The 27,139-nt window shown below is 53.6% G+C and overlaps 1 protein-coding gene across 2 annotated transcripts; it reads left to right on the forward strand.

Moving 5' to 3' along the window:
* The first annotated feature begins 2,483 nt into the window (after window positions 1-2,483).
* WDTC1 (WD and tetratricopeptide repeats 1) lies at window positions 2,484-26,774 on the forward strand. Of its 2 annotated transcripts, XM_038160869.1 has the most exons (17): window positions 2,484-2,707; window positions 3,887-3,977; window positions 8,202-8,339; window positions 10,671-10,754; window positions 11,765-11,811; window positions 12,944-13,055; window positions 13,468-13,655; window positions 14,045-14,227; window positions 14,498-14,592; window positions 15,700-15,815; window positions 16,891-16,966; window positions 17,547-17,643; window positions 18,939-19,112; window positions 22,363-22,598; window positions 22,971-23,139; window positions 23,546-23,738; window positions 23,859-26,774. In XM_038160869.1, the coding sequence occupies exons 3-17, from the start codon at window positions 8,232-8,234 to the stop codon at window positions 24,054-24,056; spliced, it is 2,076 nt and encodes a 691-aa protein (XP_038016797.1). In that variant the 5' UTR covers window positions 2,484-2,707; window positions 3,887-3,977; window positions 8,202-8,231; the 3' UTR covers window positions 24,057-26,774. The 2 variants fall into 2 exon arrangements, with proteins under 2 accessions (XP_038016797.1, XP_038016796.1); XM_038160868.1 differs by lacking the exon at window positions 3,887-3,977 and having other exon boundaries at window positions 2,485-2,707.
* Window positions 26,775-27,139: the final 365 nt, after the last annotated feature.

Consider the following 27,139-nt stretch of genomic DNA (forward strand, 5'->3'; position numbering starts at 1 on the left):
ACGGGCCCTTTCCATGACATGTGGCAGCTAAGCCTCGAGCTTTGAGGGTGACGTTTGCTGGTTTGCATCAGTTACATTCTTGATTTAAGCCTCCCAAAGCGCTGTGGTCAGAGGGCTGCAGGGAATGTGGCGGGCAGCAGGGGAGCCCAGCAGCCCTGTGGGTGGAAAATCCTCCCCAAATGTGACCCGTCAATTAAAGCAGATCATCAGCCCCAGCAGGAGCCCACTAGGTGTGTCAATTCCTCTTTTCCGTTTGGCCGTGTGCTGGGCAGTCAAATTAATCTGTTTTAGCAATCAGGCAAGGAACCCTGCGCGTTCCTGGTTCCGAAGGGCTTAGTCATATCTGGGTGAGAGGCCTGAGCGGGCGATGCAGCTGGTGGAGTCTGGGCTGGGGCAGGACTGTGCTCGGGCAGCGGGACAGGCGAAAGCACGGGGCTGCTTGGCTCCCAGAAGCTGTTCCTGGAAGCTGGGGCAGGCACAGTGCTCCTGTGGAATAATGGAAGAGTGGAATAATGTGGGGCTCTGCTCCCTCCTGGGGCTGGGGTGCTCGAGGGGCGTGCAGCGCCCAGGGAAGGCCTGGTGGCTCTGGCACAGGGCTCCTGCTGCCCGTGGTGGGACCAGGCTCTGCCAGCCTGCTGGCCCTGCACAGGATCTCGCTTGGTGCAGGTTCTTGGCCAAGAGGAAACCTCCTCGCTCTGGCCTGACTGTTTTAACAGGCAGACAAATCCTAGTGCAGCTCCAGGTGTCTGCAGGACAAACCACTCACGGGGCAAGATCTGTGTCTGTGAAACTGCATTTGCACCCTGGGACATCCTAACCATGGCACAGGGTGTAAAATTGGACTTTATGTGCGTGTTGTGGGGTTTTCACACTGAACTCCCTTTTTTTCCTGTGTAGGTTGAGGATAGAGAAGGAGACAGGTATTTATTGAAATGCCTTTTCAGATTAATAGTAATGAAAAATGCCCTTGGTATCGCTTAGATGTCGACACTGTGGAGAGGGCAAGCTGTCAGGCAGATTTATTCCCTGCTCCCGGCACTTTTCTGTGGATCAGCCACGGCCCTGCTCCACGGGATCCACACAAGGCGTGTGCTCCACGGGATCCACACAAGGCGTGTGCTCCACGGGATCCACACAAGGTGTGGCTCTCCCGCGGGAGCTGTGCCGCTGGGAGAGCTCCGTGCCTGCATTCCCCGGCTTTCAGGCTGCGCCAGGAAACTCCGGGTCTGGCAGTCAGAACCAGCGAGCCCTGCCGCTCCCGTCGCCAGCCCGAGGGAGAACCCAGCTCCCGTGCCCCAGTTTCCTCTCCACCGGCGAGGAAAACTTCCATGTCAAGGGCATCTGAAGCCTGCCTGGTTTTCTGCGTGGAGCTTTGGGTCCCCATGGAGATGGCGGCTGAGAAAAGAAGATAAAACCCTTTTGTGAGGATGGATCCCCATTATGATTTGTTTAATTAGAATCTGGACTGGTGCAGAGGCAACAATTAACAGTTACCCTCTGTAAAGGGCTTTGCCAACAGCTGAACAGGTTAATGACGTGCGAGATGGAGACAAATCCTTGCAGCCGTCATTTATGAGGCTGGAGGTGCAAGGAGGAGTCCTCGGGCCTGTTGCCTCTCATTTAAGGGGCTTTTCCTCCTTCTTTTGGAACAATCAAGGAGGAATCTTCTTCTGCCCAGCTGGGACTATCTGGGAGCCAGGGAATCAGGTTCCAAATGAAAATTTAAACTATTCATTACACTTCACTAGCAGACTTCAGGAACCTTTAATTGTGGAAATAAATCATAGGGAGCTGGATGGGTAAGTTTTGATTCCTTTTACACACCTCCCCTTTTTGGGAGGGCTCATTAAGAGGACTGGGACTGGGCAAGCCAGCCTCGCTTGTCCTCAGTGTCCCCAGGGCCGGTGGCCGCGGGGAGGACGAGGCGAAGGGAACACTGCCACCCCCTGGCTCTTCGCTCTTTGTTTTCTGGAGTTTTATTTCGCAGCAGAGCCGGGCTGGGTGCCGCTGGGGCAGCAGCTGCTGGCTGCGGGGATGTGCTGCTGCCTCTGCAGGGCTCGCTGGCAGCGCTGCCTGAGGACTAGAGGAGCTTCAGGGTGACCCAACCGCAGCTTTCCAGCACCTGAAGGAGCCCACAGGGGTTGGCTCGACGAGGAAGAGGGAAAGGGATTGTTTAAAAGTGACAGGACAAGAGGAATAGCCTTAAGCTGGAGGAGTGTAAGTTTAGATGGGATTTTGGGAAGGAATCCTTCCCTGTGAGGGAGGGCCATCACCCCCCTCCCCAACTACATCCCCCAGCAGCCCCTTCGCGCCGCCGCGCTCCCGCCCCCTCGGCGCCGATTGGCGGATGCCTCACGGTCAGTTTCCTCCCTTTCCATTGGCTCCGCGAGCTGTCAGTTCCGTCGCGGCGGCGGGCAGGAAGGGGCGGAATTCACGAACGGGATTTACGCCTTTTGCGCGGGGCGGGGCGCGGCGGCGCGCGGGGGGGCCCGTTGCGCAGTTGGCGTGGCGCATGCGCAGCGCGGCGGCGGCGGGGGGCGCAGCGCAGCCCCGGACAGCTGCCGGGGGTGCCCAGGGCCGGGGGCGGCGGGCACGGCACGGCCCGGGCCCCGCCGCGGCCCCTGCGCCGCGTCCCGCTCTGCCCCGCATGGATGGAGCCTCGCAAACCTCCGCTGCCCGCTGCGCTCGCCACCGGGAGGCCTGACAGGTAACGGGCCCCCGCGGGCCGGACGGGCCGCGCCGCCCTCACGGACACCCCCCCTCACCACCCCCGATCCCCTCCGTGCCCGCCGCCCCCCGTGCCCCCTTCCCTGGCAGCTGCGCCCCGTGCCCGCTTCGCTCGCGGCTGCATCTGCCGGGCCCTTGTGTGTCAGCCGGCCCCGGTGCCCCGTTCCCTGGCAGCTCTTCTCCCGGTGCCCCGTTCCCTGGCAGCTGCAGCCCCCGTTCCCTCCCCGGTCAAGCGCGTCTCGTCCCCTTCCCTGTCAGCCGCACTTCCTTTCCTGTCAGCTGTGCCCCTGTAGCGTCTTCCCTGTCAGCTGCCTGCCCTGTAGGCCCCAGCCCCCTTCCCTGACAGCTGCATCCCCACGAACCCCCTTCCCGCTCAGCTGTGCCCCTCGCCTCCCTCTCCTGACATTTCCCCCCACCCCTGTCTTTCCCATCAGTTCCCCCACCCCAGGCTCTGTCAGGTGTCACCCCCTTCTCTTTAGCAGGAGCCTGACTCCCTTCAGGGATCTCTCCTTTATCCATCCTCCCACCCCAGCCCCTCAGCCCCGTTTTCCCCAGGCCCTTTTCCCCCCAGCCCTGCATGGTCTGCTGGTGCCACCCCTGCCAGGTACAGCTCCTGCTTTCTGGCTTCCTTTCCCCCTCCCAGCCCTGGCGCTGCCCTGTCCTCCCGTTCCTCTCCCCTTTCCTGGCTGTGACCCTGCCCTGCTCCCTGCTCTGCTCGCTGTCCCCTGGCTAAAGCCTTCACAGAGACATTCCCTGCCCTGCTGGCTGTCCTGCAGCCCTTTCCTTGGAGAGGGGGTCAGCCTCTCCTCCTGTGCCAGTGAAACTCCTCCTGGGGCTCCTGGCCCGTGGGACTTGGCGCTGGGGGGTGCCTGGCCTCTTCCCTTTTTCCCCTTTTCCCGTGGGGGTGTCATTTGGGGTCAGGGGAGGCAGGATTGCAGTGGGAGGGCTGAGCACCGTGTGGCCTGAGTGTGTCAGAGTTTCCCTGACAGTGCCCTGTGCTGGCTCTGCCAGGGCTCCCATCTCACCTCTTCCCCTGGCTCCCTGCTCCAGCCTGTCCTGGGGAGCCACTGCTGCTCCCGACAGCTCCTTCAGCTGGAGCAAAACCTTCTTTGAGCAAGGTGTCTGCTGCTAACCAGGGCATTCCCTCTTGGTTTTTCAGGTTTCCTTAAAAAAAAACCCAAAACAAACAAACCAATTCCTGTCTATACTTCTGTATTTTAATTTGATCTGTGACCTCTTGGAAAGCCAAGGTAAAGAGGGCAGGGAAATAAGTTGTGGGGATAAGCAGCCTCTCGGGGCGGGTTCTGGGTGGTGTTTGGAGGGGTGAAATAATTTATAGGTGCTGAAGGGAAGGGTGTGAAGAAGCTTCCCTTGGGGTGAGCTGTGTGTGCAGAGTGCTGCTGTTTTCCAGTGACCTTGAGTGTGGAGCCTGAGACACTTGGGCACATCCAAGCAGTTAGGAATGGGATGGCTGGTTCAGGAGTGCTGATTTCAGGAGTGCTGCTGCTCTGTGGAGCTCCTTGGGGTGCATGGAGCTTTCCCAAAGGGTGCTGGGGCTCTGCCCCCTGTGCAGAGCCCATCACTGTTGCTGTGGGTGGGAGATGCTCAGGTGGTTCCATGAGAGGGAAATGCAATCCAGCAAAGGAGCAATGCCCCTGGTCCAGGCTGTGTTGGGATGTTTGATGTTAAACTGATGGAATTATTTCTGTTATCGGTGTCCAGGTTCTGTCTCCAGGTGTGGAGTGAGCGCTCCTCTCCATGCCCTGGAGTACCCTTTGGAAGTGTACTTTCCCTGGAGCTTGAGGGGCTCTTTGGTGGCTGTCAGTGCAAACAGAGCCTGCCCGGTTTGGAGCCCAGGGAAATCTGTGCCTTGTTAATTTTTGACCGTGGGTTAAGCCTTGCCAAGTCCCGCTTGTGCCCTGCAGCCCTGTGTGCCAGAGGCCAGGGGACCGGGGAAGGTGCAGGAGCTGCGGGTGGGCTGGTCCCCCGTGTGCTCCAGGGAGCAGTGAGGACAGGCTGCCACTGCAGGAGGTGACAGCAGCCCCTGGATCCCAGGGCTTTAGTCCTGCCCAGGCTGTTCCAGGCAGGTTTGGGGCAGTGAGGGATGAGGAAAGCTGTCCTTGAGGGATGACAGAGAAACGTGCCCTGGTGTCATCCAGGACATCCCCGAAGAGCTCACGGGGGCGTGGAGTGGGGTGGTTGGAAGGGACCCCGGGGTGGTTTTGTAGCAGTGGCAGGAGCACCTTCACAGCCCGGGTTGTTCCAAGGCTGTCCAGCCTGGCCTGGGGCAGAGGGAGGGACGGGTGGGGTTGTGTCTGGCTGCAGCCAAAGTGAAGCTGCCTGTGGAGTCAGCCCTGGTAGCAGCAGTGCAGATTTGTCCTAAATTGTCCCTCACTCTGGGACTTAATCCCTCCTTGCACCCCGGGCTGGTTGTGCCGGGTTAGTTAAAAGGCAGAAGCTGCAAGGATGGGTGAGAGCAGAATTTGCACGGTGGTTTTGCCTAAAGAGGGACATTCTTTACCAATTTCCATGGTGGAAGTTTCCAAGGAATTTCCAATTCCTTTAGTGGTGACAAAGACAGACTCTTTGGAGGGGCTTCATGTTTGGAAGCCTTTGTGTCTGAGAAATTGGGAGGCAAGTTGATTTTTGTCTGATTTTTATTATATATATTCTGCAGGAGATCTACAAATCTTGGGAGATTTTGTTTTATTCCAGGGTCAATTTGAAACTGGAGGCTGGATCTGCCTGTACCGTGGTGGGGTCAATAGTCTTTAGTGTTAAGAACACTTAATATTTATTTTATTTGTTTATTATTTGTTTAATATTTGAATGAGGTCACTGCCGTATCCATGGGGACTGGGAGCCTGGGATTGTGATCAGTTGTGGCTAACGCTCAGAATGTGATCTGGAATGAGAATTTGAGCTTCTCAATCCTTTGTCTGTGATTCCATGGTAATTTAAAGGTTGCCAGAGCCTTTGTAGTTGGGGAATACCTGTTGAGCAACAAAAAAATAGCAAAGGGAAAGGAGGAAAGGCTCTCGGAGCCTTCTTGGCCAAGCGAAGGCACAAGGTCTGGGAGACCTTTGAGCCTTCTACAGCATGCAGTTGCCAAATCAAGCACTTTCCTGGAAAGAGAGACACCTTAGGCTCCTGCGTTGCTGCTGGACTGGGGTTTATCCAAGCCTGTTACCCGAGGGCTGATTTCTTGGATGATTTTCCTCTCCTGTATTTTTGAAGAAGTAAAGTTAAGATGTGCTGATCTCCTGAGACCTGGGGCCGCCTCTGGGTTTCCAGAGCTGGCAGTGACTTGTCCAGAGAGCTGGGAAGCTCCACAACACATCAGTAATCCCCAGAGCTCCCAGGAGCAGCCAGCTCCTGCGCATTGCTGCTCCCACCCGGGCAGGGGGTGTCAGGGCTCACAGGGTAGAAAATGCTGCCACAGAGGAGCCTCTGGTTGAAAAACCAGGGAATTTGGGTCTGTTCAGGAGCAGTGGTTTTGGGGGGTTGTCTGTTCCTTCTCTCTGTTTATGCAGAGGGGTGATGGGGTATCCATGGTTTTGCAGTGACTTGTCTGGCTCTAAATTGGCCTCCTGGTGTGGGTTATTTATGGCTGTGTATGGGAGATCTGGATCTTTCCATGCACGTGCATTTTCCCGCGTGTGTCCTTGAGGTTGTTTGGTGCTGTTGGAGGAGAAAGGAGCTGATTAGAAATTAGCCATAACTAGAGGTAGGAAACATGACAAAAATACTCCCAAAAGAGCAGTGGGGTGTTTGTCGGGGGGAGGTGACAGCCTGCCTGGCACTGCCGTGGTGGGATCCTAAGGGCCAAATCCAATTGTTCTCAAAGAGGGAGACAAGAAATCTGCCTGGAGGGAAGAACAGGAGGAAGCTGGAGAGGGAGACTGTGGACAGAGCCCGGGAATGTTGTTGGGAAGCTCTAAGGAGAGTGGGAGGCTCTGAGGTGTGCTGGGATATTGTCCCTGTGTCTTTTGAGGATGGACTTGGGAACAGCCTGAGGCCGTTCCCTCTCTCCTGTCCCTGTTCCCTGGAGCAGAGCCCAGCTCCCCGGCTGTCCCCCCTGGCAGGAGCTGTGCAGAGCCACAAGATCCCCCTGATTCCCCTTTTCTCCAGGCTGAGCCCCTTCCCAGCTCCCCCAGCCTCTCCTGGGGCTCCAGCCCATTCCCCAGCTCCATTCCCTTCCCTGGACACGCTCCTGCTCCTCAGTCTCTCTCCTGAAGTTCGGGGAGGCAGCTCAGAAACCTCCCAGGAGCTGCAGAGTCAGCAGATCCACCTGCCCTTGTGCCCAGATGCTGCTGCTTTCCCCCTTCCTGCCCTTGGCAGCCATTCCCGAGGGAAGTTGTTGTGGCTGCCCCGTCCCTGGGAGTGTCCAGGGCCAGGCTGGGCTGGGCTTGGAGCAGCCTGGGACAGTGGGAGGTGTCCCTGCCATGGCAGGGTGGGACAGGAGGGCCAGTGGAAGCCCTCCTGTGGCAGCAGAGAATCAGATGAGGGTTGCCAGGACTGCTGTTTGTTGCAGCGTTTCTGTGAAATGCTCTTGTTTCAATGAATCAGCATTTCCTCATTTAGAAGAGGAAAATTTTGGCTTGTTCTGCTTGGAAATGTTTTTAAACTAGAAGGTTACATAGGACAAAATGGGTGTTTGAAATTTCATTTCTATTCTTTTTGGTATTTTAAAGAGAACTGTAGAAATGTCTCAATGGGCCAGGCTGTGGGATGGAAACTGGGGGAATTGCAGCATTTCTCAGGGACTGACTGACCCCTTGCCAGGCAGCCTGTCCAGCTCGGGGCTGTGACCATCACTCTGCAATTTGAATGTTTTTTTTAGCAGAAGTAGCCAATTCCACGGGGTTTCAATTATTTAGGTTAGTACATTAAACTCCATTAAGAGTGTGCAAAACTCTTAATTTCTCCTGGAAATTCAATTTTAACTGGTCACCTCTTTTCTCTTGCTGAGGTAATTAGGTGTTCAGTTGTGACCTCATGGTTAGCTGTTGTGATTTCCAAGGAATGTTTATGTCCTTTTGGATATTTTAGGGGCGTTTTGCTGATAATGCAATGTAGTCAATGAGACAGAAGATGTGGCCAAAAGCATCAGTGCTGTGTTCATTCACCGTGGAACCTTTGCTGGTTGTAGAGTTTGGGAAACATTGGACATGAGTGGCCATGGAATGGTGGGAGGGAAGCCTGGGACAGGAAACTGCTCCAGGCTCACAGGGTCTCTGCTGGGATGGAAACATGGATTTTCCAGGCTGGTATAGTCCTGGAATTCTGCTCATCCTGAATTTCTCCACAAACTGGGAACGGCCTTGAGTCAGACATTCGTTGTTCCTCCCTTGAGTTCTTCAGGAGCCTTTATTCCAAGCTGCCCAGCTCTCAGTACCCCTGTTTCTGGAGCTTGCTGTGTGTGCGTGGCCTAACGTGCGGTGTCCCCGCCGTGTCCCTGTGCTGTCCTGCAGGTGACTGAGCGCCCTCAGCGGGATCCTGGCATGCTCGGATGCACAGCAGCTCTTCCCACAGCTTCTCTTCGTCTGCCCCACTGCAAGAAGATGGCAAAAGCCAACATCACCAGGGACATCATCCACAGGCAGATCAAGGTAGGTGTGAGCCCGTGTGGGCTGGAGGGAGGGGAGTCAGTGCTGGAGTGGGGAAAACTCCTGGCGTTGCCTTTCCTTGGGAGCGAGGTCTCTGTTACTTACATGTTGGTAAGCCCTGTAAGGAGCTTAGGAGAGCAAACACACAGGACCTGTCGCTGCCCTTAATGGAGAGCTGGGATGAAGTCTGGCAGGACAGCAGCACAGTTCCTCTCCCCGGGCTGGATTGCCATCAGCAGCTCTGTTCCTTCTGAGTTGAAGAGAGAAATAGAGCTGCTTGTGTTTGGGCCCCACAAAGGCCCTTAGCCAGCTTCCCTCTCTGCTTTCTGTGTTCTCCCCGTGTGATCTTGCCATCAGAGGTGTTTCTGACTGTAGTAAAGCTAATGATCTCTGTCACAGCCTCTCTGTCTCCTTTTCTTTAGAGAGTGCTGTGTTGCTTCCTTTGTGTAGGGGAAAAAAAACTTGTGCAGTGGTGGGATCAGTCATCTGATGGCTGCTTTGGTGGAATATCAACGTGAAAGGACTGGCTGCAGCAGACACAATAGGCAATTATTGCTGGGGCTCAGAGGCCTGAAATCATTTGCAGCTTTGCTGATAATCAGCATTCAGGAAAGGGATCTGTGAGTGGCCAGAATAAGGAACTGGGAGCTCGAGTGCTCACTTTGCAGTTTGGTACCAAACTCAGTTATAAGCTTGTAATTCAATCCATGTGCAAAGATTTGTTTTGCTGCCCTAACAAGGAAGGGCTGGTTCTGTGGTTTGAGCCCTAGCCTGGGACTGTCTCAGGCTGTCTGCTCTGTCAGGCTTTGACGTGTGACCTTGGGAAGATGGCTGAGTCAGGCAGTGCCTTGCAGGAAAAGCAGTATCCTACCCCACATTCCTCACAAAGGCTGCAGTAGCACAGAATTGCACCTGCAGCACCTTGCATGGGCCTCGCAGTGCTTTAGGAATGCTCTGCACAAAAGTACATCAAGGGGTTTGAAGTCTGCCATGGAAGCTGCTACAAAAAGCCTGGTTTGTTTTGCCTCCAGTCCTTTTATGTCTGTCTCCATTTTGTCTTCAAATAGCTTTTGGTGTGTGGAGTTCATTACTGAACATTGGGCTGGGAAGGGAATTTGTGTGCGTGCTCTGGGACTGCTGATGTGCCCTGAGCACCACCAGGGTGGTGTTTTGGGCACCACCAGGGTGATTTTGGCATTGGTGTTCCCATCTCTAAGTGCAGGTGACACAGGATTAAGTTGGCAAGTGTGACATGGAGTGAGACCACAGCTGGGTCAAGTCCTAGGGAAGAGTCTCCATTTAGATGTTCCATCCAAAATCTGCCTGGCATTCTCTCTCCTTCATTCCTGCCTCTGCAGTTGGCCTTCTTTCATCAGAGCCATCTGCTGATGCATCTGTGAGCCCTGTGAGATCACAGGGGAAACAACTGTCCTGCTTTCCTTCACCTTCATTTGTACTGACGCAGTTCTGTGGCAGCTGTTCCCATCCCTCTGGAGCAGCCTGTGCTGCTCTGCAGCTCTGCTCCCTGCCTGAGGAAGAGCCATCCCTGAGGGCAGCTGGCCAGTTCACTCCATTCCTCACCCCATGCTGCTGCTGCCTTGGGACAGGCTCTGCGATGGCACGGTTCTCCCGGGCAGCTCTGCTCCAGCACTGCTGTGCTCAGGAGGGAGGTCCTGCTGAAATCCTTGCCGAGGGATAAGAGCAGGCATTCCCGAGTTCTGCCGTATCTTCTGGTTCAGGCCCCAGGTAGAGTCAGCTCACTCTGCCTCAGTGTGGGCCTCCCAGAGCTGGTTTTGGCTCCTCATCTGGAGCCTGGCACTGAGTTATGCAGCATTTTAAATCCGTTCAGGGGCAAAGATTAAGATTTGCCCACCTGGAGATGTTCAGAGGACGGCAAGGCTGGAGAGGGACTTGTCACAAGGGTATGTAGTGATGGGACAAGGGAGAATGGCCTTGAGCTGAAGGAGAACAGGGTTGGATGGGATATTGGGAAGAAATTCTTTTCTCTGAGGGTGGGCAGGCCCTGGCACAGGGTGCCCAGAGCAGCTGGGGCTGCCCCTGGATCCCTCTGGCAGTGCCCAAGGCCAGGCTGGACGGGGCTGGGAGCAGCCAGGGACAGTGGGAGGTGTCCCTGCCACAGCAGGGGTGGCACTGCGTGGGCTCTGAGGTCCCTTCCCACCCAAACCAGTCTGGGATTCTGTGACTCCCTACTACAGCACGGGACCTGCGGACCCCCCAATACCTGGTGTGATTTTTAACCTTGAAGAGTGTTCTCTGAAAGGGCAGAGGAGTGTTTGTTTGTCGTGCTCAGTGTGGTGCCTTCTGCTCCTGCAGGAGAGGGGAGCGCTGGGCTTCGAGCGCCACTACCACGTCACCGACCCCTTCATCCGCCGCCTGGGGCTGGAGGCTGAGCTGCAGGTGAGTGTGAGAGGGCAGAGCAGCTCCCTGGGCTGCCCCTTGCTGCAGGAGTGGATGAACTGCTCTGCTCTGTCAGGTCACTGCTGATTTCTTGGTCCCCCAAACTGCATCAGAGCTCAGTGAGAGCTTGCGTGAGCTTCTGCACTGCCTGGTGCACTAGAGGAGAACCTTTGCCAGGGTGGGCACCACCTCATCTCAGCACTGCTGCCTGAAGAAGACAATTGTCAGCTGTTCAACATGCTCAGCTCTAATGGGATCCCTAAGGAGCAGGCTGTAGTGCGCTCTGACATACCATAGAAAAGGTTTTGAGATTATACAGAATATTCTGAGTTGGAAGGGACCCACAGGGATCATTGGAGTCTGAAGTGAACAGCCCCATGTGGGGGTCAAACCCACAACCTTGGCATTATCAACACCCTGCTCCGCCCAACTGAGCCAACCTCTAACACATCAGTTATCTTGGTTTGGGGGAGAAAAGGATTATTTTGTCCCCCTTTTCAGTCACATCTCCCACATCAAATGCTGCTTGACACTCCCCCACTTGCTGGTGCAGTCGTTGGTTAATGTGGATGAAGATGGATGATGTAGTCACCCAGCAGCAAGGTGCTTCTAACAGAGCTATCAAAAGTGCATTTTCCCTGTGTTCCCAGAGTGCCTGTACATGTAATTTGTCAGGCTAGCCAAGGGCTTTGGAAGCAAAGTCACCTTTCCGTGTGTACAGCAGGATTTCAGCTGTAGCCTCTGAGACTAAACTGCCATTTTATTCAACACTACCTTTTTCTATTTGTTTCATTTTGCCTTTCCTACCCCGGCTGCTCTAGCATGTCTGTCTTTTCTGGAGGTGCTTATCTACCAAGTGTGTGGAGTTCTTTGCAGGGTTGGAATAAAAACCCCCTGCTTTTATTGGAAGAAGTTATTTGAGGAGCTCACTGTGTCCTTGTCTCAGGACAGCTCTGTTTGATACATCTGAAGTTTGACTAATGCCATTTTCCCTTGTCTCCTTCCCTCAGGGTCACTCTGGGTGTGTCAACTGTCTGGAATGGAATGAAAAAGGAGAGTAAGTATGTGGCTTCATTTGGGGAATCAGCAAAGCCATAACCCCAGGTTTTCCCAAGAGCAGGATGTAGGTCATGTTATCATAAGCAGCTGCTTCCCATTTCTAGTAAAGTGGAGCTCAGGCTCAAATTTTGAGCTGTAGTAGAGCTCCCGCTTCAAAAGAAGCTTTATTTTGTTAAATATATCTGGATATTATTAGAAATGCCCCTTTAGTGAGTTCAGAAGGGAAATGGTCAGCCTAAGAAGTGGAGATAGAAGGCTGCTTCTCTTCTCTTAAGTGGCATTATGGATTATAATGGCTCTTTAGGATTTGCCCAGCTGGTGGTGACATTTCCCCACCCCCTTCCCCATGCTGTTACAAGCTGCTGCTGGGGGACAGATATCCAAGGGAAGGAGGTAGAGAATTCACCCCTCTGCAGTTTCAGAGGGACACTGAAGAGCAACTTCCAGTAACCAAGTGGAATGAAGAGTTTCTGTGTGAGAAATGAGTGGGTTGGAGGAAGAGTGGGTATTTCTGCACATGCCTCTTACAACATCCAAAGTCTGCCCTCTGAAACTCTTCAGAATTACTTACCAGTGAAAATTTCATGTGCTTGAAAGAGAATGGCTACAAGGAAATCCAAGTTTAAAAGAGCTGAGAGTTGCAGATGTCAGATTCCTTTGGTCCAGATGCAGATGGCTGGACAAGGCCAAGAGCACCTTGCAATGACTTTAAAAGCAGTTTGTGGTTCAGCCCTGGGACTGCCTGGGCACCTCTGGAGCCTGGGAATGAGTGCCTTGGCTGGGCTTCAGAGATGCTGTGGAGCAGTAACACAGCCAGGGTGTAGGGAAGGTGGAGGCCCTGCATTTTGCTGTTGACCAAACGCTCCTGTTTTCCCACCACGATGCGGGTGAGATGCTGCAGGCAGCTGTGCTTTCTGTGGAATTGCTTTTTGTCTGCTTCAGCTCCTAGACCTGGCTGAAGGGATGGGTGCACGGTGGGCTGCAAGAACAGAGAGCTGAGGGGAGAGAGGAAATGTGCTGGTTAGGGTGAATTAACTTACTGGATGTCTGTGGTCAAACAGCTCCACAGGCCTGGGCACGGTGTGGAGCAGAAGAATTCATGGTGCATATTTGTCTCCTGTTCCTTCCAGCTTGTTGGCCTCTGGCTCTGATGACCAGCATACCATTGTGTGGGATCCTCTGCACCACAAGAAACTCCTTTCTATGCACACAGGACACACTGCAAACATCTTTTCTGTCAAGGTATGTGCTTAGAAGGAATGAGCAGCTAACAGAAACAGCAACGTGAGCGGTAAAGTATAAATCCTTGCTAGGAAACATTTTCCTGCAAGCAGTTTCCCCACAAAAAGTTTAATATTTCTAATTAGGGGGAAAAGGATTGAATCTAATATTGCACTTAGATGATGCTGATCCCAGGCTTATTCTCTCAGTGAATTGGAAGGAAATGGTTGTAGCAAGCTGGGATGTGTGATGAAGAAACTCTCGCGTGTCCTGCTGTAGCTGGTGACTCTTGAGTGTGCATACTGACCTGAGTCAGAGGGAATAACGTGGCTGAGCCCACGTTCCTGGCGCACAATTCCTGCTGTGACTGCCAGGGTGCCCATGAGCAGCCCCAGTGCTGCTCCAGGCTCAATGTCCACCCCCTGTCCCGCAGTTCTTGCCGCACTCGGGGGATCGGATCCTCATCACGGGAGCTGCAGATTCCAAGGTGCACGTCCATGACTTGACTGTCAAGGAGACCGTGCACATGTTTGGAGATCACACCAACAGAGTGAAGCGGATTGCCACGGCTCCCATGTGGCCAAACACCTTCTGGAGTGCAGCAGAAGATGGCTTAATCAGGTACAGAATTCCAGTTGGTTTGGTTTTGGGAACCATCACAATGTGTGCTGTGCACAGACCTGAAGAGAGGCTGTCTCTGTACTAAACAGCTTCAGCTCATCTCCCCCTTTCCCAAAACTCAAAAGATTTATCTTGTAGAGTCATAAATACTCTCCTCAGCTCCTCCATTTTCCTCACTGCTGGAAAGGGAGGCCAGGAAAGGAACAAGTCATGACTTGGGAGTTTCATTTGGAACTTGAATAAATCTGTGCACATTGTAGATCTGCTTCTAATGATTATCTTGGTACTGAGGCCTAGTGAGTGTTGTCCCAGCTCAGGACATGGCCTGAGTCTCTTCCTGCTGCTTCTGTTACCCATGGTATGTCTGCCTCACGGCCCCCCCTTTGCAGGCAGTACGACCTGCGGGAGAACAGCAAACGTTCCGAGGTCCTGATAGACCTGACTGAGTACTGTGGGCAGCTGGTGGAGGCCAAGTGCCTGACAGTGAACCCCCAGGACAACAATTACCTGGCCGTGGGGGCCAGCGGGCCCTTCGTGCGCCTCTACGACATCCGCATGATCCACAACCACAGGTAACAGCACCTGCCTCTGGGGCAGACCCTGGGGCAGGGATCTGGTGGGAAGAGGGGCTTGCAGGGATCCAGCACTCGCCTCTTTCTGGGAAGTTTTGCTCCGTTTTTTCTGTCACCCAAAGTCTTTTGGCTGAGTACACCGGGGTGCTGTGAGGCTGGTGGGCTGTGTGGGCAGCTACGTCCTCGTGGGTGGGCAAGAAAAGCCAGCGTAGGTGAGGCTTCCAGCAGCTGGCTGCCGTGGTTATCATAAGGCTGTTCCTCTCTCTGTAGGAAAAGCATGAAGCAGAGCCCCTCGGCTGGGGTGCACACGTTCTGTGACCGGCAGAAGCCCCTCCCGGACGGGGCGGCTCAGTACTACGTGGCAGGTACAGCCCTGCTCTGGGTGGCACTGGGGTGACTGGGGCCCTTCACTGCCTGCAGAAACAGAGTTACCCACTGCACACAAACCCCTGCCCAGGGAGCTCGTCCAGGGGCTGTTCCATGGAATTGCAGGTTATTTCACTGGGGAGGTGAACTAGCCTTGCTGCTTTTTGTCCAGCATAAATATGTTTTTGTCACTCCTGCTGGAAAGTGAAGGATTGGATATAACCTGGGCTCTATAGGCTTTCCTGGAACTGCTCCCAGTTCAAAATCTTTCTGGCACAGAAGTGACTTGTGCTCATCCTGCAGATAAAGAATCAGTGATGCAGTATCTGAGCAGTCTAGATGACATTTTTCTCCAGTGCTCATTATTTACTATCTTTTACCCCAAAATGTTTGGGTTGTTTTTTTTTTTACAATATCTCAGACCAGAATGTTCAGCAGACCAGTTCTGACAGTCCTGCTCCTGATGATTCCCACTAGAGGATTCCTCAGGTCCCCTGAATTGGTCATGCAACACATCTGCTGTCTGAAGAACAGAACCTGTGTGTGAGCTGAATATTTAGGAGCTTTGGTTTCCTTGTGCTGAGGGCTTTATTAAGGAAACCTAATTAGAGGGTTGAGGATGGAGGTATTTGCAGATGGCCACAAATCACAAAAGCCAAATCCTAGTGAATCCCCAAAACTGAGATTTGCTGGGTTCTGGAGGCTCCTTGTTAACAAGGCAGTTATGATTCTTGTCTTCATGTGGGGTGGCTGTGCAGAATTGGAGCCATGGAATCACAGAATGGTTTGGCTTGGAAGGGACCTTAAAGCACACCTTGTTCCACCCCGTGCCGTGGGCAGGGACACCTTCCACTAGACCAGGTTGCTTGAAGCCCCATCCTTCCAGGCCTTGGGCACTTCCAGAGGCACATCAACACCCAGAAGCTGTGAAAAGGCACCTGTGCATGTTTTGGTTCCCTTAAAGGATCCCATAAACAGCGGGAAATGGAAAATCCCGTAGGTGCTTGTGCTCCGTGGCTTTGCCCTTGTAAAAGGGAGCAGCTGGGGTAGGACAAAGACAACAGTTGAGAATTAAGCCAATAATTATGGACTTGTCCTCTCCACAGGGCACCTCCCAGTGAAGCTTCCAGACTACAACAACCGGCTGAGGGTCCTGGTGGCCACGTACGTCACCTTCAGCCCCGATGGCACCGAGCTCCTGGTCAACATGGGAGGGGAGCAGGTAAGGAGCCAGAAAAGCTTCACATTGGGTCACTGGACATTGTTGTGTGCCACTGAAAACAGGTACAGCAGCTTCTCTGTGGGTAATGTGATTGATTTTAAACTGCTTTCTGATTAATTCAGACTAAATACTTGGGATTAGGGATGTATTTGTTACGCTGCCACTGATCAAAGTTAGACCACATTCTGTTGTGGTTTTCCAATTCACATTTCACTCTCTGGAAGAGGGGAAAGAAAATAAACAAAACCAGTTCTGGAACTGACCTTTGTTGACCTAGAAAGGATTTCATAACTCATTCTTGAAACATCAAACTGCTTCTGTAATAGAATGTAGTGAGTGAGGAACTTGGAGAAGCAAAGGCCTTCACCTGGAATATTGATTGCTTTAATTTTAAGCTCTGGGTGTTATTCATGGATCTTTTGTAAAGCCTATCAATGGAATGAGAAAATCCTCCTGACAGCATTAATCAGCGTGGATTAAACAGGACCTTTGCTTGTGGGCAGGCTGCGCTGTGCTTGTCCTCTCCAGCTCTTTCTCACACGTGCACTCGCTCCCTTTAGGAGAGGGTGAGCTCTGGGTCTGGCCTGGGCTGTCCATTCCTGTCCCAGCACAGCTGTAAATTAGGATTTCACAGAGCTGCCCTGGGAATTTCTTGGGAAGTACTGGTTTCATCTTAGAGAGACTTTTCCTTGGTGTCCCGCCTCTTTTCTGTCAATAGGTGTTTGGTCTCTTCATTATCATTGTGTTAATTGAAATACCTTAGTTGCTTAATGGAAATAGGAAGCTTTCTGAGCAGGTTGGTGAGTACTCAGGTCATCCTTTAAACCCTGCAGGTGTGGAGTAAGACCAGGTTCCTGTTTCTCAGTGTTTTCTCTCTGAACTGGGCTGGACTGGGACACACCCCAGTTATTGCTGCCATCCCTTGTGTGCCCATCTGTAGGAAAGATTCCCAGTGAGAAAATTGGAAACAGCAAACACAAACATGGAGCTGTGTACCTACTGAGCCCTCTCTGATTTCTGCCTTGAGCGTCTCTGTTTTGCAGACTTGCCTCATGCTCTTTTTTCCTCTCCTCAGGTCTATTTGTTTGATCTGACATACAAACAGCGACCATACACTTTTCTCCTCCCAAAGAAGTGCCACACTTCAGGGGGTAAGTGTGATGCTGTCACAAGGGGAGCGAGCAGCAGAGGGGAGTTCTGTGCTGCACAGTTCATTTTCGGGGTGCAGGAGGAGAGGGAAGCAGCTGTGGGTGTTGCTGGGCTGCTTCTGCAGTGCAGTTCATACCCTGGTGCCAAAATCCTTCTGCAGAGGGACAAAACGTGGGGGCAGAAGTGACCTGTGGAGAGGAGGGTGTGAGTTGAGAGTGCCTAAAGCTGTGCTCAAGGGTTAAGCAGCCTGTTCAGTGGTTGAGGTCCTCCCAGACCATTCCAGGATTCCATGGTACTCCAACCACGGCCTGAAATCAGTCTAAGGTAATTCCCTTAGCCCTTGGTTCTGTGTGTGTCTGGTTTTCTGATCTGGAATTGTATTGCAAAGGACACTGCAGAGGTTTGTAAATGAAGAGGACAAATCTAATCCAGGTGGCTGGAGCAGGTGGAATCATGGCAGCTTAGTTTCTGCTCTGAACGGGGCTGTTGTGCTGGGTTGGCCCTGCTGTACACTAAACCCTGAGTTTGTGTAATGGACATTGATACTCAGTATGGTTGTATTTATCCTTCTCTAACCCTCAGAAGTGCAGAATGGCAAAACCTCTACCAATGGAGTGTCCAATGGGATCCACCTGCACAGCAACGGCTTCCGCTTGGCCGAGGGACGGGCGCACGTGAGGTGAGGGCACAGCTGTCCCTCCTGGGGGTTCCCTGCCTTTGTCCTTTGCCTCTCACAGGGTGAGGAGCTGCCAGAAAGGGGTGAAGTGCAAATCCCCTGCCCTGTTCCTGGATTGCCAAGTGGCCTCTGTCCTTGGGGCTGCTGGCTGTGCCTGGGCTGGGAACAGGAGTCAGACCAGGCAAGAGCGTCCTGGGAGGATTTTTCCTCTTATGATGAATTAAGGTGGACAAAACTAAGGAATGATTTTTCAGCCTGGAAGCAGAGTGCCCTGAGTGGTGGTTGCTTCCTGGCCTGCAGGAACTGTGTTGGTGGTGGCAGAGGCTGGCAGGTGAAGGAACCTTGCTTCCCTCTGTCATTTTTTGGGCACTTGCCTGCTGCAAACTGAACTGAAGCAGCCAGAATTGTTCTGTGACAGCACTGGAACACTACTGCCATTCCTAGCATGGGAATGGACTGGATGGAGCCTCTTCCATTGCTCCTGCTGATTTCTGTCTTTGAAACAAAACGCATGTGGGGTGAAGGAGCAGCAGCACATCTTGGTGGCTGTTTTCCTTCCAGCTGATGAGACTTGGTTCCAAGTCAAGTCACTTATTTAATACCATATATGGGTAGTCTGGGTTCCTCCAGAGCCACTTCGTGGTCTGTTCCAGCTCCTCTCCTCTAGATGGCCCCTCCACCGCGGCAGCAGGAACGGGGCTGGAATTTTGGGTGGCAGAGCATGGGCCTGCTGAGCTCAGATGCTTCTGCATGTGCATTGTTGTGCATTGCTAAAAGAGCACTGGAAACGTTGTTTATGCAGTCGAAACAAAGACCTATTGGTGAAGGCTGATGCTTAAAATATCCACTGCTCAATTTGCAGTGTGTCTCTGTAGATGAAGAAAAATTGGAAACAGTCAAGTGATGGTCACACTGATGTAGTGAGACTGCCAGAGGGTGGGGGGCCCTGGCACAGGGTGCCCAGGGAAGCTCTGGCTGCCCTGGCAGTGCCCAAGGCCAGGCTGGACGGGGCTGGGAGCACCCTGGGGTAGTGGAAGGTGTCCCTGCCCATGACACGGGGTGGGACTGGATGGGCTTTAAATTCTCTTCCAACCCAGACTATTCTGGGATTCTGTGGTCATAACCAAACTTTCCTCTTAAACGGCGGTTCTTCATGTCTAGAATCCCTTCTGCCTTTTCCTGAATCTTTTATTAGGAAGTTTAGCAAACATTAGCTAAGCTGGAACTAAGCACTGCAGACTCTGACCTGGAGTGAAGGACGTACCACTTAGCTGTGCTGCTCCCTTCTTCCCCTGCAGCCCCCAGGTGGAGTTGCCCCCGTACCTGGAGCGGATCAAGCAGCAAGCCAACGAGGCCTTTGCCTGCCAGCTGTGGACACAGGCCATCCAGCTGTACAGCAAGGCTGTGCAGAAGGCCCCCAACAATGCCATGCTCTATGGGAACAGAGCTGCTGCCTACATGAAGCGCAAGTGGTAAGGGGCAGGGTCACTGCAGGGGACTCCCAGGGCCACCTTGTCACGGGCCTGCTGTCCCTCTGGCGGGGGGGGTGGGCTCATCAGACTGAAACACAGCTGGGCACCTCTGCACAAAGGGGTGGTGCAGCAGTCTGTGCTGGGCAAATCCTGGGGAGGCACAGCTGGTTAGCAGCCCACGGCTTCACCCGCTGATGGGCTCTGTGAAAGCCTGATCCTTTCCTGTTTAAAAAGAAACCCAGAATCCACATCTGATTCACAGCATTCTGGATGTCTCCAAGGGTGTCTGTGTTTCTTTGGGTGGTTCTGATTTGCATTAAAGAAGGGCTCTTAAATCTGCTGTCAACACATGACGTAATGGTGACTGTGCTTTATAACATCCCATGACAGGAGGTTGTTTTAGGGCTGCTGGGGTGGCTTTGCTTTTTCTGCTTTATCCAAGTACCTCACACTGCAGACACTCCGACCTGGTGGTTCCTGTGTTACCCCAGTTAACCCACACTCCTCTGACTGGAAACAAACCTCTGCAGGGGTCTGGGGAGGTGGCAGATCCTTGCAGTCTGGAGAGGATTCTGCCCTGCTGGTTGCAAAACACCCTGTCAGCCTCTGCAGTAGGTAATGTCTGCTCTGACCAGTGGCCAGAGCTGCATCTGCAAGATACAGCTGAGTTATTTTAGTGCCTGTCCCCTTGAGCAGAGTAAGACTGAGTACCATGACTTGCCATTAACATATTTAAAATAGCTGTGGTCCTTCATCTCCATTTGCTTTGTGAGGATATCCTTCTCCTCTCCCTGCTGAAATCCCCAGTATGAATTCTCCTCTCTCCTTGCCAAGATAAAGAGCAGCCAGCAGTTGTTGTGACTGTTGGTAACTGGCCTACTGGCTGTTTTGCAATAGCAGAGATTTGGGAGCTGCCTCAAAAAGACCTCAGTGTTCAGAAGGAGAAGAACAATAGGTTGGGATTAAGGGATGGAGCACAGAAGCTGAGTGCTGATCTCATGAATGACATTTTTCTTATAGGAATCGTTTTTCCCGAAGGGTGTTGGCACATCTGAACCTTCCAGAGTGTCAGCTACTGCTTTGCCACAGTTTTGGGTAGCAGGAAGATGTGGAAAACACACACAGTGGGCTTCTGTGGCATGCAGGGGGTGGGATTTCAATAGCACTGAGGTGATACCCCTTCCAGGTGCAGAAAATGGGCACCTTTCTGCTAGGAACAGTTTGTGGAGTGTGGGGAAGGTGGCTGGGATGTCACTGAGCAGGGGGAGAGGCAGACAGTGACCCAGGCTGAACCCCCATGTGTCTCTGAGGTGTTCTTGATGTCTGGAGCAGGAGCAGGTACAGGCCACCCTCAGAACCCTGCAGGTTCTGCTTTGGCCTCATTCTCTGAATAACAGAGCAAGAGAAAAGGAAGGTCTGTAATTTCCTAACCTCCCCTTGCTCATCTCCCTTAAGATGCTGCTCATATTTTCCAGCACTTCTAAGGCTGTCCTTTGAAATTTTGCTCCTAAAAGCCAACTGCATCCCCCTCTGGATTGCTTTCAGCAGTCCACGTTGGCAGTACTGAGCTGATTTCTAGTTTTGCACAAGCTGAGTCAATCCTGTAACAAAGGGAGAAGGCAGAGCCTGCTTTGCATCCCACCATGTCCATTTTCACGCCAGTCTGTTGGGCTGCCAGCGCTGGTAGTTGAGCTTGAAGGATGTTTGAGGGTGGCAAAGCAGTTTAAAAGCCCAGTCAGGTGTGCAAGTGTGAGACATCTGTCTGTCATCCTAACAGGTAGCTTGCATTCCCTCTTCCTGTCAGTAAAAATGGTCTGTTGCTGCATGTCCTGATTTAACCCTGGCAGTGCTGCAGAGGCAGCCCTGGAGAGCCATGTTCCTGCTGCAGGTCTCACGGGCAGGGCTGTGCTGTGCCCTACCCACCTGGACAGGAGGGAGCTGCAGGCTGGATGCAGCAAAACATGCTCCTGCAAGATTTGGAGCTCCCCTTAATGAGGCCAGACCCTGAGACACCTGTTCCCTGTTCCACCTGTGTGTGAGGAGGAGCTTCTTTACTGTGAGGGTCACAGAGCCCTGGGATGGGCTGCCCACAGAGGGTGTGGAGTCTCCTCTACTGGAGATATTCAAAAGCTGGACACAGTCCTGAGGAATGCTGTAGGGAGCCCTGTTTGTGCAGGGAAGGTGTCCTGCATGACCTGCAGTTGTCCCTTCCAACCTGAGCCTTCCTGTGTTCCCTGAGGTTTCACATCATCTAAAGTTGTTGCTCTGTGAATTCATCCTCTCCTTGGGAGTGTTTTCGACCTTGGTAGGTGCAGTGCACAGAATCCTGGAATGGTTTGGGTTGGAAGGGGCCTTAAAGCCCATCTCATTCCATTCCCTGCTGTGGGCAGGGCACCTTCCTCTCTCCCAGGTTGCTCCAAGCACTGTTCAGCCTGGCCTGGGACACTTCCAGGGATGGGGCATGTAGGTTACGGAGATGAAAGATTAACATTGTTAATATTACTGTTATTAACCATCAAACGGAGCCTTGTTCAGGCAGCTTGTGGTGTCTGAGCAGTCGGGGCTCAGTGCTGGCACCCCAGGTGAGCTGGGCAGCACACGGGGCTCAACAAGTCCCTCGTGCTTGCAGAGCACAGCCAGACACCTCATTGCCCAGCCCTGAGCTCAGGGCGACCAGGCTGCGAGCAGGACACAAATCCCCCCAGCAGCCCGTCTGCTCTCACGCCCGCTTGTCAAACTCCGCCGTTTTTTCCTGTCAAGGTGAGGGAAGGCTCCTGCTTGAGGCGCTTGTCCCTTTGTGTGGGAGGTGCTGGCGGGCCCGAGCTGTGCCGTGTGTCCACACAGGGGCACGATTGAGCTGTGACAGGGAGCCCGCCTGGCACGGGAGGGCTGCGCTGCCTGGCCAGAGGGCTGCTGCATCCTCCATCTTCAAAGGGCTTCCCGAAATGTGCTGCAGCAGGGAGCTCTGCTCTCTTGGATTTAAAATGGCAGGTCAGGGCTGGCGGGGCAGCCTGGTGTGGTCACATCCCAGAGCTGCCTGTGGGCGTCTGCTGGGCCTTGGGGAGGCTGGGCTGGGTCAGGTGGTGCCCCCGAGTCGCAGCAAATGCTGTTAGTGAGCTCCTGGGGTGTGGGATTGTGTAGAGAGCTGGAAACAACAAGCTGTGGAGTGAAATGAGGGCTGGGAAACAGCAGTGGAAAATGCTTGCTGTTGCTGCTTGGGCTGGCTAATGCACCGCTCTGCTTTCCTCAGGGACGGGGACCATTACGACGCTCTGAGGGACTGCCTGAAGGCCATATCCCTAAATCCATGCCACCTGAAGGCCCATTTCCGCCTCGCCCGCTGCCTCTTTGAACTCAAGTACGTGGCAGAAGCACTGGAGTGTCTGGATGACTTTAAAGGGAAGTTTCCAGAACAAGCACACAGCAGTGCCTGCGATGCACTAGACAGGGACATCAATGCTGCCCTCTTCTCCAAGAGTGATAACGGTGAGTGCTGCTGCTCCCGGGCTTCTCCAAGGTTACGCTGAAATCTAATGAGCACACAAGGACTTTCCTCCTTAAACTGCCCCTCTGAAGTAAAGCTCCAACTTCTGAGAGAGATTGATTGTTGCTGTGCACAAAAACTGGCCTGAGCCTGTTCTTTCCTTGTGCCTGGCCCTGGTTTGCTCTTGAGTGAGAGTGTGATAAAAGGAGTCTGATATAGCCAGGAGATAATCTGGAAGGAAGGAAGCTCACGCTCTGAGCCCTGCTTCCTGCTGGAATCGTCCTTAACTCCTCTCTAAGGCTGCTGGGGGCTCCTGGGGTGTGTTTTGCTTGGAACTCCCCCGTGGTGCTGAGTGAAATGTGTTGTCCTTGCAGCTGAAGACAAGAAGGGGGGTGGCCCCATCCGGCTGCGAGCCACGGGCCGCAAGGACTCCATCTCTGAGGATGAGATGGTGCTGAGGGAGCGCAGCTACGACTACAAATTCCGGTACTGCGGCCACTGCAACACCACCACAGACATCAAAGAGGCCAATTTCTTTGGCAGGTATGCTGGCAGATGGCAGCAGGGGTGCAGGGCAGGAGCGAGCAGCAGCAGCATGCTCTGTTCCCTGGAAGCCTCACGTGTAGCCCCACGTTACTGTCCATAAAATGACACGGACACTGCTTTGGAGGGTTGGGATGAGCTGACAGGAACCCCCCTCCCACACTGCTGCACGAGCAGCTGGTGAGGAGCAGATCCACAGAGGGCCTGGTTGGGCTAGCAGTTCAGAAACCCATTTGGGATTGCAAACAGGGCTCCTGGGGATGCAGGGAGCCAGCACGGGGAGCTTTACCTGGCTGTGCGGGTGTGAGGGGTGCCAGCCTGCTGATGGTAGAAGCCATGTGAAATTCTCAGCCTGCTGGAGCCTGGCTCTTGAGCGTGACCCCCAGGCTCTGCTCCTCTGCCCTAGCAACGCCCAGTACATCGTCAGCGGCTCGGACGACGGCTCCTTCTTCATCTGGGAGAAGGAAACCACCAACCTGGTGCGTGTGCTGCAGGGAGACGAGTCCATTGTGAACTGTCTCCAGCCTCATCCCAGCTACTGCTTCCTGGCCACCAGCGGCATCGACCCGGTGGTGCGACTCTGGAACCCCAGGCCGGAGGTAAGAGCCGCAGCCAAAGCCGCCGCTGCTCTTTCCTGCTGTGTTTTCCTGCTGGGATCTCCCGTTGCAGCAGGAGCAGCCCCTGCGGGGTCCTGAGTGCTGTCCCCTGGTGTCTTGCAGAGCGAGACCCTCAACGGCCGCGTGGTCGTGGACATGGAAGGTGCTTCCCAAGCCAACCAGCGGCGGATGAACGCGGACCCGCTGGAGGTGATGTTGCTGAACATGGGCTACAGGATCACAGGACTGACCAGTGGTGGGGCTGGAGGCTCAGACGATGAAGACAGCTCAGAGGGGCAGGTCCAGTGCCGGCCCAGCTAAAACAGAACTGCCTCTCCTTCCTCTAAACATTTGGCTGAAAGGGAACCGAGTTTCCTTGGTCCTGAACTTTCTCTGGTGAATGACTGCACTGTTTCGCACTATGCACAGGGTAGGACAAGCTGGCAGGGGCAGGAGCGGCCGTCTCTAAACCATCACCTCCTCCTCCTCCTCCTCTTCCATGGCAGTGCAGTCTGGGGTTTGCCTTTAGTGGAATTTAGTCCCAACAGGGGTCTTTGAGTTGTCTGTGAGCAGTGTAACTGGTGATTATTTTTCCAGAGCTGCTGTATGATCTGGTACAGGGGCTGTTGCCTGCATTGCAGGGGGGATGTTAAATTCCTGAATAAAATACAAACCTAGGGCAGGGGTTATGGAATGAATTTACTGCAGTGATTTTAAAGCTTGACTGTGCTACCAGCCTGTCTAGAGGCCCCCGGCTTACGGTGGTTGGCCATGAAACACCTGTTTTGTCCCATAACATCTTCCTTCTGGCTTCCATCTCAGACACGTCAGCAGATGTAGCTGTGCTCTGTTGAGGGCTGGAGGTTGCCTGTCTTGTGCCCCTGTCGTAGCTGAGGGATCAGTGAAGGCACTGGGTGTGTGCAGCTCCACGGGGCAGATCGAGCTTGCCCAGTTGTGATACTGCCTCCTGTGCTCCCTGAGCCCGTGCAGGGAGGTAAAGCAATGGGCACAGGCTGGATCAGAGGCCCAGGACTCGTGTAGCTAAAGCTGCTGAGGAAAAGGGCAGGTGACAGCACCTCTCCATTGCCCAAGGTGTGTAGCTGTGTTCACTTTCTCCTCTCCGTGTCACCTGCGCAGGAGCTGAGGGCGTTGTCACCGTGTGAACAATACAGCTACAGTCTGGAGTTGTCAGAAGCAGCATTTTTGTGCAGCCAGCTGCTCTGTCTTGGCCAAGGTGGGCCTTCCCTGCCTCTTTGTTGGTGTAACATCAGATGGATTTGTGGTCCTCTCAGGAACCCTCCTTCCTCTCCCCACTCCCCACGCCCTGGCTGGCTGCGCAGCCAGGGGCACACCTGGAAACACAGCACTGTACTTCCATTCCTTCCCCCTCCTGTAACACGCAGCCCTGTTTTCCCCTCTTGCAGTTGCCAAACACTAAATACCCCACAGATCTTACACAGCTGTGCTACAACCACCTCTGGAGGTTGTTTTTTCTAGGACTATCAACTAAGACCAAAGAGCCCCTGGAGATCTGAACCGCTCTGCGCTGTCTCGCGTCTCTTCCTGCCGAAGGTCTGAACATGTTAGCCTCGGTCCCAGGGGTGTGAGGTGTGTGTCTGGGAGTGTGTGCGCATGTGTGTGTGCTGTTCTTCCATGTGCTGCAATCCCTGGTCTTCCTGTTGCTGCCGTGGAAAGATGAGAGGCCTCCCTTTCCTCCCCGGCTGCCTCTGGCTGCCAGGCACCGCTGAGCGCAGCTGCGCGGGGCTGCCTGAGCCAGGGCTGCCTCTGCCTTCCAGAACAATCTGGAGATGAGGAGCGGGAGAGGGCAGCTGGCAGCATGTCTGAGGACGCTGTTCCTGCAGAGAGAGCACTGGGGGTGCCCTCGGGCAGACTCCTGCCATGTCCCGGGGGAGCTGCTGTGACTCCTGCCATGTCCCAGCCCCTCGCAGGGAGCAGCTGCCCTGCTCTGCCCGGCGGGGGGGGCAGCATCAGCACAGCTCACCTGGGCCAGGTGTCCCTCAGCTCCTGGGGCAGGCTGGTTGGTTTCCACGCAGTACCTGTGACTGTTGAGTTCACCTGGCTGGGAGCATGGCCAGGTGCACCCCCGGCATTTGCTGCTCTTCCAAACCCAGAGGCAGCAGAAAATTCTCCTCACTTGGGTGGCTTTCTGACATGGTCTGCCCTTTCCTTTTTTTTTGCTTAAGGCTTCCTACTAGACGTATTCTCTTCTTTTTTTTTTTTTTTTTTTCTTTCCCTCTTCTCCTCCCACTCAAACTTTTTTTTTCAGCTTTCAGTAGACAACGTCTGCAGACTTTGATTTTTAAACTGAGAGACTGAGATGGAAAGCTCTGAAGAGAACAGACCTCTCCCTCCCCATTCACCTTTTGCTGTGGCAGCTATTTTTTGGGTTTTTTTTACCCTTGTGAGACAGTGCAGCTCTTTTACCTGCCAGTTGCAGTGTGAAAGCAACCAGATTCCCTGCCTCTGCAGTCGGTTGCTGTTTTTAATGGCTGCTTTGGTTAAAAAAAAAAAGAAGATTAATAATAATAGGAGAGAAGGGGAGAGAAAAATCTCTCTGCCTTGAGCCCCTTTTCCCCTTGCTGTGGGCAGATTACCTGCTTGTCGCTTGTTAACGAGGAATTTGTATTTATTGGTGAAGGAAAAAAAACATGCTGGGGAAGTCAGGAGAAGATGTTGCTTTATTGACCTCTGCTGTTTACTTCAACCCCCTCTTTGGGAAAGCTTCTTCCTGCTCTTTCTGGTTAACTCTTTCTAGCCTGGGATATGCAGGGATGCCTCCTTTATTTTTGTATTCTAGCAATGGGCTCTCCGTTAGGAGACTCTAGGATTCTCTTAGTGTTGCAGTGACCATTGCTTCTCGCTTTTTTGAGTACTAAAGACGATCATCTCATAAACTTTGCCCCTGCAGTTGTAGAGGTAACACACGAGCCTTACTGCCCTCATTAGAAGGAGCAGAAAACTTGTTTCTCTGGTCCCTGGAAGAGAAAGGGTTAAGCGATTAAACAACTCTTTGTTCTAGTTCTTTCTTGGTGTCGTTTTGTTCGGGGGATCCTTGTGGTTTTGTTCTACCTTCCTGCTCTGCCAGGGTGGCTGGAGGGTGCCTGGTTGGGCCAGGTGCTGAGAGCAGAGGCTCCAAACGGGCGTGGGAAGGGGCTGGGGAGCCCAAAGCGTGGCCCATAAGCTGTGGTGGCCACGGAGCCAGTGCTGAGTTAATTGATCCAGGTTTGGGAGCTCAGGGCTGGCAGGAGAGCGAGGCTTTGGGGCTGCCAGCGCTGGGGCAGGGGCGGGAGCAGCTGCCTGGAGGAGGGGAGGGGAGGGAGGGTGTCCCTGCATCTCAGGGGACCTTCCCAGAGACTGCAGGACTCTGGAACCCTGGGGAGGCC

The sequence above is a fragment of the Motacilla alba genome, chromosome 23 (assembly GCF_015832195.1).
Source record: "Motacilla alba alba isolate MOTALB_02 chromosome 23, Motacilla_alba_V1.0_pri, whole genome shotgun sequence".
Lineage (NCBI taxonomy): Eukaryota > Metazoa > Chordata > Aves > Passeriformes > Motacillidae > Motacilla > Motacilla alba.

Coding starts and splice junctions, on each gene's coding strand:
- WDTC1 (XM_038160869.1), top strand. CDS start 8,232: ATGCTCGGATGCACAGCAGCTCTTCCCACAGCTTCTCTTCGTCTGCCC. Junction 10,755..11,764: donor GGCTGGAGGCTGAGCTGCAG/GTGAGTGTGAGA, acceptor TCCTTCCCTCAG/GGTCACTCTGGGTGTGTCAA. Junction 19,113..22,362: donor GCCTACATGAAGCGCAAGTG/GTAAGGGGCAGG, acceptor TGCTTTCCTCAG/GGACGGGGACCATTACGACG.